At 37.2% G+C, this 10091-nt stretch overlaps 2 protein-coding genes across 6 annotated transcripts; one reads left to right on the top strand and one right to left on the bottom strand.

Annotated features, from left to right (window-relative positions):
- The first annotated feature begins 461 nt into the window (after positions 1-461).
- Positions 462-3043, top strand: LOC112457507 (probable ATP-dependent RNA helicase DHX37). Of its 3 annotated transcripts, none has more exons than XM_025020629.1 (6): positions 462-677; positions 741-857; positions 934-1139; positions 1427-1638; positions 1718-1815; positions 2352-3043. In XM_025020629.1, exons 4-6 carry the CDS (start codon positions 1487-1489, stop codon positions 2411-2413), a joined length of 312 nt encoding a protein of 103 aa, XP_024876397.1. In that variant the 5' UTR covers positions 462-677; positions 741-857; positions 934-1139; positions 1427-1486; the 3' UTR covers positions 2414-3043. The 3 variants fall into 3 exon arrangements, with proteins under 3 accessions (XP_024876397.1, XP_024876398.1, XP_024876396.1); XM_025020630.1 differs by having other exon boundaries at positions 2361-3042; XM_025020628.1 differs by having other exon boundaries at positions 464-677; positions 2349-3040.
- A 1602-nt stretch (positions 3044-4645) lies between these two features.
- Positions 4646-8998, bottom strand: LOC112457506 (glycine-rich cell wall structural protein-like). Of its 3 annotated transcripts, none has more exons than XM_025020624.1 (7): positions 8891-8998; positions 7312-7944; positions 7167-7184; positions 6335-6697; positions 5913-6059; positions 5675-5822; positions 4646-4927 (listed from the first exon to the last, which is right to left on the bottom strand). In XM_025020624.1, the coding sequence occupies exons 1-7, from the start codon at positions 8952-8954 to the stop codon at positions 4777-4779; spliced, it is 1524 nt and encodes a 507-aa protein (XP_024876392.1). In that variant the 5' UTR covers positions 8955-8998; the 3' UTR covers positions 4646-4776. The 3 variants fall into 3 exon arrangements, with proteins under 3 accessions (XP_024876392.1, XP_024876393.1, XP_024876395.1); XM_025020625.1 differs by having other exon boundaries at positions 6341-6697; XM_025020627.1 differs by lacking the exon at positions 6335-6697.
- Positions 8999-10091: the final 1093 nt, after the last annotated feature.

The raw sequence follows: 10091 nt of genomic DNA, 5'->3' as shown, positions 1-10091 counted from the left end.
TCATCAATCATCAATCATCAATCATCAATCATCAATCATCAGTCATCAGTTTTTATCTATCTAATAATTAATAAAATGTTTTTTTTATTAATTTTACGCTTTTCCAACATAACCTCAAACTTTGGAATAGATTAATTTTATGAAAAGGAATCCAATGTTTAGACCAAAAATATTAAAATAAATACATTTAAAATTACTATTACTAACTTTATTTTATGTTTCGTACAATTATTTATGTCAAATAAAAAGGATTACCTGGAATTACCTTTCAATAAAATTATAATTTCTCCGTCAACTTTCTTCCACCATGCGGGATCAGTGCTGTGCTGCTGTGAGACAGGGATCACTGATCCGGATTAGTCTGGGGAAATTTAAAAGTCTAGCGGTTGAGTGCCACTGCTCAGTCCGATCAGCGATCCGATTAGTTATCGTAAACACCCTATAAAAAGACGGAAAGCAGTCAAGCGGCGCGTCATCAATATGGCGGCGAATCTCGAGGAGGCTGGAGGAGAAAATTAATGTTTACGCGAGTGCAAGGAATACATGCCGCGAGACAGGACACGATAAGACGTCGAAAAGCGCCGCGCTATCAACCACCGCCACGAAACGTCGTCGTCGTCGTCATCATTGTCTTCCCGTTGGCTTCCTCGATTAGATCAGAATACTGGAATTTGACTGTATGTATGTTGCAATATGTTTAAGACGGTTGTCTACATTGTCTACAACAAGAATTGTTACAGAATGCCGTTACCAACCGACATGGAAGCGAAATTGCTGCGCCAGATAGTTCTTGCAGGTATGGCGGATCTAAAAGAGGATCAGGATAAGGCCAAGTGGAAATATGCTTTAGAGGTTAGGTATGGTGTGTTATTAATTATCATCGATAATTAAGACCTATTGAATGCGACCTCTCTATTCTGAACCATCTTTCAGAACACCATCAGAAATGGAGGAACCTGGTTCATGCATTCTTCGTGCGTTCTACGGAAAATCAGTCCGGAATAGGTGGTTTATAAAGAGGTGTACGAAACGAATAAGATGTATATGCGAGGTGTCACGGCGATAAAACCCGAATGATTGCCGAAATTTGCTTCCACGCTATGCCATCTTAGTGAATCATTGGTTGATCCACCGCCAAGGTATTTTTATCACAATTGTTGCTTTATAACAATTAAAGTAATTTAAATCGACCGTGACTGGCAATATATAACGTCTTTTCGATATGAACATTGAAAAACTGTGAGCCAACTTGGTTTGTCGGGTTCACACAGCACTTTTTCGGATCAATCATCGAGACATTATTAATTTTGACCATGGTTTTGGTCAGTTGATGTAATTTCTAATGTCTGTTGCTTTATAATGTTTTCCCTATTTATTTATAAAGATATTAATCTTCATTATGATCGAATATTATTCTCATTTATAGATATAATCAAGGAACCGGGAAGATCATTTGCCGCGTGTCTGGTACATTTGGAAAGGCCGGATGGGGACTACCATCGATGGATATAGAGCATCTGTGGACGGTGTAAAGTGGTTCGCGTATTTCTTCTTGGAGGGTCAAGTGTACCCTAAGCTGAAACGATTTGTTCCGTCGTTGCTGACGACACCTGGGAGCATCACCAAGTCATGGGCCAGGTAAATCGTTATTCTATCTCCTTTCGATTTCACGTTGATTCATCGAATAGATTACATCAATTCAATACGATTTTTTCAGGTTGATACCACGCACTCAAGCAATAGTACAAACGTTGCAGTCGCAGGGAGTCGTGTCCAAATACAAACTGCTAGAAATCTGGGGTTTGGATGAAAAATGTGAGATTTTAATTTATAAAATAATATTTAGATATTATCATCGAGTAGACTTCTATACAATACTAGACCGCTGACAGGCATCTCGGCCGTGATTCTTGCCACCATGTTGATTTTAGTCAAGATATGCTATACTACAGATTCTATACAAGTAGTTTTATACAAGATTTCTATACAATAGTCTGGCATATACAGAATGTCCAAAAGAAAGGGTTTAATACTACAGGAGTAGTGGTTCGATTTCGGCATTCAAGTAGCTACACGTTGAAGGCATGACTTACAAACTTATTGATAACATGTACCAATATTTAACACAAAAACATTCGCCTGCTTCGTTATGTACTGTAATAACGAATGCAGATAAACGCACATCATGAGCAACTGAACACCCGATAGTGACTTATTGTTAATTCAATATGGCCGCACCTTTCACTAACACTTGCACCTCGCACTCGCATCAGCTTTTCGGCAGTGCGTCCATAGATGTTAATGGTCTAGTATAAAAGTCTGTGGATATTATATATTTATAATTTTAGTTCTGTTGTCAGCTTACAAGAAGTGGCTGCCGGAATCCGCGCACGCAGAAGTGGCACAGATATGACGGCACACAATGGCCGCCTTTGTAATTAAGAATAAAACATTAGGATTGTAATTATACAGTTTTTTAGATAATTAAATTATTTTATATATGAAAAAAAATCGAAATGCATCAGTTTTAGCCTTCCAGCAAAGGGTCGATTGTGTATCTTGAAATAATGAGGTAAAAATTACAAAAGTGAAAAAATTCATTAGCGTATCTACGATTTTACTTATCAGAATCTAATAAAATCTGTTAACTTTTGTCATTTTTACCTCATTTCAAGATACACAACCGACCTCCAGACGTACGCGGCGGCGGTTTATTTTATCGACTTTAAAAGTTGGCGGGAAGTCGACTTTCCGTCATGACGGGAAGTCGACTTCAAGTCGACTTAAAGTCGACTTTTTGCTCTTAGGGTAGTAAATCTGTCAAAACGGTGGTATGCAAGGCAAACTTATACGGAACGATATAATATAATTATTAATAATTACATTATATTATTCTCCAGTTTTGCCTTAAACTTCATTGCCGTTTCTCAGATGTATCCAGTCATAACGTATGAATATTTAAGATACGCTTGATCTAACTGTGCGCGATTAAACGGTGCGCGATTGTACGGTGTGCGATTGTAACGGTGCGCGATTGTAACGGTGCGCGATTGTAACGGTGCGCGATTGTACGGTGCGCGATTGTACGGTGCGCGATTGAACGGTGCGCGATTGAACGGTGCGCGATTGTACGGTGCGCAATTGTACATACGGTGCGCCAGTGAAGGCTTCTCTTATTAAATAGCGAGACAACATAACAGGCGTTATGATTTTACGTAATCAGTACTTATGATGATTCGTCATATTCATATCTTTATCGAGAAATTTTATCTTTTTAAAACGCTAGACGATTAAATGATTTAAGATTCAATTGACTATAATTAATTAGAAATAGAAGCAGAAAACTCAATAGAAATGCAATTTTTATGATTATAAAAACTAAAAACGTCGTAGTTGCTAATTTCTGAACGGAACAATAACATATACATATAATATATTATTGAATCGTATATATTTTAAATAAGGTACGAAAATAAATTGTACTTTTTCATTGCTGAAAGTAAATAATCAAGAAACAAATCATTTTAATTTGAATTAACAGAGATATTGCGAGCGACCTAACTGGCCAAATTTTATTGATTTACAACGCTACGTTTCGACCGTGGATCCGGTCCTTTTCAAGCGATCTCTCACAAATATATTCGTCAGGCATAATGCCCTAACTACGCCGAATCTAGAAACTAAACAACATATTTCAGTACTTCGCAATAAGTAAAAGACAATCAAAAATCCGTAATTATACAATTAGAAACTTACATATTTGTGCGTCAGGATCAAACAATACAATATAAAATATTCGTTAAACGGCATACTTTGTTAGATGTTTGTGTCATGTCAGAGCCGTGCGGTGGTAAAATTTAGACTGACGAACTTGACAATATAAAAACAAACAGTTGCCGTATAGTAATAAGCTAGGACGTAGAGAGGGAAGTAGCGAAGAAGGGGAAGGAGTTATAATTCTTTTATGATATGTTCGTAGAGAACGTTAAGATTCTCCGTGTCTTTTTGTAAATTGATAGTGCCGTCAAATTTTTTAATAAAAAACATCTCCGCTAATTCCCTCTTTCTAGTATGTCTTTCTTGGTGTAATATTTCTGGCTTCCCCCAGTCAAAATCATGCCCATAAGACATTCTGTGTTCGCTCACTACGGAATGATTACTACTGTGCTTTCTGATATCGCCCTGGTGTTCCCTGAGGCGCGTGCACAAATGTCTCTTAGTCTGCCCAGTTAGGGCATTATGCCTGACGAATATATTTGTGAGAGATCGCTTGAAAAGGACCGGATCCACGGTCGAAACGCAGCGTTGTAAATCAATAAAATTTGGCCAGTTAGGTCGCTCGCAATATCTCTGTTAATTTTAATTATTCACTGGCGACTCAAATTCTCTAATACACTTTAATTTGACATCACTTCAAGAGATTTTCCAAGTCATTTAGAAATACGATGATAAATGGTCGGAAGTATTTCCTACGTCGTTCGGACATTGGTCGCAGCGTTAATTGCCGAACGCAGAATAATGTTTTTCCTTTGATTGGGACCAGGATACATCAATCAAACATTCAGGAGAATGTTATATAATTCCATGGATTTACTTTAGACGTCACAACACGCTCGACGCTCAGGAAATAAATAAATCGTAGACCTTGAGTTGTTGTATTACGTTTATATCGAAATAGGTTTGTAATCACAGCTATGCATCTCCAGTCGTCGAGAAGATCTCTATCTAGCGGAGCAACAACCAATTTCCGAAATCGATGTAAAAGTTAGGCGCGGTTTACGCCGGAATTTTACCGGCTTTAACGGAGTAAGCACCTTTACCGCTACCGTCTATGTTCGCCGCGCTGCTGCTGTAAACTCCTTTGGCACCTTCGACGGTACCGCTCTGGCTCGTGCCTTCGTCGGTGTCACCGATGCGGGAGAATAGACTACAAATAAAATCGAACGATTATCAAAAAGTTAATGTGTATTATAAAGATGAGAATTGACTTGAAATGAGAATTTATTTCACATAATAAGCACTTCTAAATTTTTGAATGACAACTCCAAGCATGTTTCTTCTTTTTAACACTTTTTTTACTTTCTAATAGTTGCAGTAAGATTAGTTTTATAGAAAAAAAAAGGCAACACTTTTTTAAATCATCGAAATGGACAAACTTTTTAATATTGAAAAGTCTGTGTGCATAAAGTGCTTTAAAAAAATAGTGATTAGCATTTGCTATTTGAACTCGCTTTTGTCGACTTTATGCCTCATCAATATTTGCTCAATAAATTACCATGTCTTGCCGATTTCCATAATCAACCGTAGGTTACGGAAACATTCGGTTTCACAATAAGAAACCTGTTCACCTTGAAATCTTCACTGTTGGGAAAACTCTAAGCGGACTGATTCACCGCATACAAAGTTCTGATATCATTACACGATTGTCGAATCATTAATTGTAATTATCTTTCTCGCAATATTCGGGGCCCCCAAACCCGAGATACTAATCTCAATGACAGATTGTCAAATTGGAAATCGATATTTTCTTCAGTCTTATTTTACGATTTTTTATGAAAAAAATCGAGATATCAACATAAATCGTTTTCGAGTTATAGGCAAGTGAAATTAGAAATTAATGAAATATTCCTTAAATATAGTATATACTTATGTATAGTTTGTTAGCAATACATACTCTACTCCCGGTCCGTGACCGCCAAGACCCGTGTGACCTCCATATCCTCCCCCGTGACTTCCAGCACCGGCATTGGCGCTTGCACTAGCTTGGGCATTAGCACTACCACCCCCGTGGCCAATACCGCATCCTCCACTAGCACATCCACCTAAGACATGAGACTACAACATGATCAAATCCATCTCTAACGATTAACATCGTCTAAATTGATATTAAATTTTTATTCTAATCATTTAACCTCCACTTCCGCCATGTCCAGCGACTAATCCTCCTCCATGTCCACCTAAACCTCCTCCATATCCACCGCTTAAACCTCCTCCATGTCCACCTGAACCTCCTTCATATCCACCGCCAAGTCCAAGTCCTCCGCCAAATCCTCCTCCACCTAATTTACCAGCATCAGCATTAGCTTAATTTTTCAATATACTTTTTCCAAGATTGCCATCACTGTTTATGTCAAATTTACATAGAATTGTCTCAAAACTCGAAAAAAATATGGAGGTCCAAAAATAAAATAATCTAAGTTTTCAGAATTATATTGGACAGGTCTATAATAAAATAACGAAAATATATAATTTAAAAAAGAGAAATATTTCGTATTTTAATTACAAAAATTCTACTGGCATAAACAGTTATATATTTTTTCTAATGTTGACTTACTACTACCTCCAAAACCGCTGCCCGAACCGCCCGCGCCGGCACTGCCCGCGCCGGCACTGCCCGCGCCGGCACCACCGTAACCACCCGCGGTGCCATGGCCACTTCCACCGAAACCCCCGATACTACCACTACCCCCGTAACCACCTGCACCTGCACTAGAACTTGTTCCGCCATAACCACCACCGCTAGAGATACCATCACCATATCCTCCGAGGCTACTCCCGTGACCTCCGGAGCCACTTCCTACATGACTGCCAGCACCGGCGCTACTTCCACCGTAGCCGCCGGCGCTAGACCCACCATAACCACCTCCCAAACTTCCACTAATTTTACCAACTCCGCCTCCATCACCACCCTGGCCATCTAAAAATGTGTATAGTGTATAAAAACTTTCTATATTAAAAGGTTCCTACTAGATTGTGAGAAGTTATTATTTTTGTTATATTAGCAAAAGCTGTGAAAAAAAGCATTTATTTTAAAATAACTACACCAAGTCTTTGATATTATCTTTGTTATATTATTATATCTCTTTTAATATTATCTCTCTATTTAGCATTTGCATATTTATATTCTATAAAAAGGGTTAATAAATTCTAATTAGTTATGCGTGACTGTAACCGCTTATACTTATTTCTGTGTTAACTTTCAGACTACATAATTTTTTTAGTGTATTTTTTTACGTGCTACTCTACTCTACTAAATTAGGATGCAAAAAAAAGCGAAGCTAATATAAATTTAAAATATTACTAATTGTAAGTATTAACTTCTAATTATTATTACACGTATCATTCTCTATATACATGAAATTTAAATTCTTTTATTTTGAACTTACCAGGATAGCCTCCGAGTCCTGAAAAAATTTGCAAAATATTAATACTAAATAAAGTATATAAATAAAATATTTGATAGGTTATAATAAAACAAATTATTATTCTTGATTAAATTGTTCAAAATTAATTAAAATAAAGATTAATTACCATATCCACCGCTACCGCCGTGTCCACCGCCAAATCCACCGCCACCTCCATGTCCGCCACCTCCATATCCGCCGCCACCTCCGTGTCCACCACCTCCGTATCCGCCTCCGTGTCCGTCACTGCCACTTCCATATCCACCATGACTACCGCCACTTCCGAATCCTCCATGGCTACCGCCGTCTCCGTATCCGCCGTGACTACCTCCGTCTCCGTATCCGCCGTGACCACCTCCGCTGTGGCCACCGCCTCCGAATCCACCGTGTCCACCGCCGCTACCGCCTCCAAAACCACCGTGGCCACCGCTGCTACCACCTCCAAAACCACCGTGGCCACCGCCTAAACCGCCGCCACTATCGCCGTAACCACCATGGCCACCCCCGAGTCCGCCATGTCCACCCCCGTGACTACCGCCACCATATCCGCCGCTGCCACCGCCTCCATAACCACCATGACCACCGCCTCCGTATCCATCTGTCAGAGCCGAGGATTGTCCACCTGCTGAAGCACTGCCGATAGCTTGAGCATTAGATTTAGAGTAACTGCTACCACCAAATGAACCTGCGCTGGCCGAACTGCTAGCGCTGCTAGAAGATAAACCTCCGCTATAACGCCTCGAACGCAATAATTCGACTTCTGCAACAAATTAAAAAGATTGTTTCCTTATAACTAATTGTAAGTTAAACTTAACTTAAAGCAAAAGAATCACTGAAAAAATAATTTCTAATAATTAATCACAAACACTCAGAATTACATGTACCTAAAAAATATTCATATTTTTTTTATAAATCTTCCTTCTTCATATTATAGACCAAAGATGTATAACTGTTTTAATGCCTACAAGAAATTAAAATACATTTAAGAGAAATGTTCAATTATCTTAGATCAGAGTTCAAGTTCAAACTCAATTATCTACATACGACTGCAACAAATTTCGTATTTATAATAAAGATTTGTTATCGATTTTTCAGAAAAAATCTAAAACTTGCGACCGCTTCGTGTTTTTATATACGCTTTCTACGATCAAAAAGCAATCGTAAAGCTGATGTCGCAGAATGGAAGACACGCATTACACATTTACTTATATTTATGAATGTTACGTCATGAAAAGATTATCGTAGTCTCACTAATGGTAAAATCTTGGAAACATAAATTGACATTTGCGTATTATATCTTATGGATTCTAAATATCAATTTTAAATCAGAATAATACGTACATCGTATTATTTATTATTTTACTGTTTAAGATTTTTCTCTTTTTTTTTGTTATGTAAAATAAAATATAAGTATAATATATGCTGCATTGAACACACACACACATTAAATTTTTATGTTAGGATGAGAAATGATACACTTAAATATATATTTAAGCTTTTTTTCTTTTATATATTCCTGACAAGAAAGTTTCTTTTTCTCTAACAACTACACTAACTAGTCCTACTTTTTATTTTATAACAATACACTATTTCTCATTAAAACAGTAAGAACGATAATGGAAGCGAAATATATCTTACAATAATTAGTATAAAAAATGAGACTGTTGATGATGACAAGTTGATGTTACAAGACGAAAGCAACTTACCTCGTGCTTGGACACATGCTGCAAATAATAAGGCCAAAAGGCCGATCGTCCGATACTGCCACATGACGATATCTGGTTTCTATCCCGATCGGCCGCCAAGTCTTTATATCTTGTCTCCCACCCCAACCGCTCATTCCTTCCTAAAACACTGGCTGCTTCGTTGAACGCAAATCGGATTGAGGAGCAATGAAAGCAAGAAAATGCGTTGGATGCGTGGCCAAGGTTAAGATAACCGGCGCTTATTATCGGGAATCCACCCAAGTCTGTTATCGTATCTTCTTGTGCTCCTGTTTCCGATCAACGTCGATGAATTTGGCACTTTGTAAAACAAAACACAATGTAAACGAATTTGTCTTTAAAAAGTATTTTAAGACAAACGGAATGAAATTATAGTAATTCTGAAAATAAATTGACCAAATGAACTCAGAATCGTATAGAAAAAGATGACGCCAAGTGTATTCAAATAAAAATCCTCTTCAGAATAATTTATGCTAAAACAATAATTTGTACCGCCTAGATTATATCTACCTTTTCAGAGAAATATGGAAAATAGAGGAATTTTGCACTTTAGTTATTTATAGCAAAAATCTATTTGTTATACGATTCAAGTGAATGAGTTTCTAGAATTCCAAAAGCAGTATGTCGGAATAAGAAATTTAATCACGATGTCGATCACAACAGCTAACACTAAGAGAGTTATATAATAAAGACTGTCTCTTTTTTTCAATTTACTAAATTTTTTTCCAATATATCGTCGCGATTTATTATTGCTGTAAACATGATGTGCTAAATAGACTAAATATGTGCTTGGTCATTGACATTGTCAATGGTTTAACAATTACCCGTTCAAACAGCTACAAGGTATGACAACATCTAACAATAAGCCGATAATGTAAAATATTTACGAAGGTCATTTGCAGCCTTCAGCTCGGATTTATCTCGATGAATCTTAATGTTATTTCATAGATTTATCACTTGTGTCAATCGTTAATAATACGTAATAAGAGGTATTCACTTTGTCAAAAATAATTGTGATTTTTCTATTTTCACAAATTATTGTATAAGGAAACAGATGTATAATCTCTCGAAAAAAAAGTTAAAAATATTAATACAGAATTCAGTATTGTTTTTAAGATTCTAATGTTTTTTAATATCCGAGAAATATTGAACGAGTAATTATATGTGTATTTTAAACGTGCTA

The sequence above is a fragment of the Temnothorax curvispinosus genome, unplaced genomic scaffold, assembly GCF_003070985.1.
Source record: "Temnothorax curvispinosus isolate PA1 unplaced genomic scaffold, ASM307098v1 QBEX01007794.1, whole genome shotgun sequence".
NCBI lineage: Eukaryota > Metazoa > Arthropoda > Insecta > Hymenoptera > Formicidae > Temnothorax > Temnothorax curvispinosus.
This window is presented reverse-complemented; position numbering and strand designations above follow the sequence as displayed.

Bases quoted from the DNA above. Each gene is read 5' to 3' on its own strand.
- LOC112457507 (XM_025020628.1), top strand. From the start codon at position 1,487: ATGGGGACTACCATCGATGGATATAGAGCATCTGTGGACGGTGTAAAG. The intron at 1,639-1,717 runs GTAAATCGTTAT...CGATTTTTTCAG, and splicing joins ATCACCAAGTCATGGGCCAG to GTTGATACCACGCACTCAAG. The intron at 1,816-2,348 runs GTGAGATTTTAA...TTATAATTTTAG, and splicing joins CTGGGGTTTGGATGAAAAAT to TTCTGTTGTCAGCTTACAAG.
- LOC112457506 (XM_025020624.1), bottom strand. From the start codon at position 8,954: ATGTGGCAGTATCGGACGATCGGCCTTTTGGCCTTATTATTTGCAGCA. The intron at 7,945-8,890 runs GTAAGTTGCTTT...AATTTGTTGCAG, and splicing joins AGCATGTGTCCAAGCACGAG to AAGTCGAATTATTGCGTTCG. The intron at 6,060-6,334 runs GTAAGTCAACAT...CTGGTAAATTAG, and splicing joins CAGCGGTTTTGGAGGTAGTA to GTGGAGGAGGATTTGGCGGA.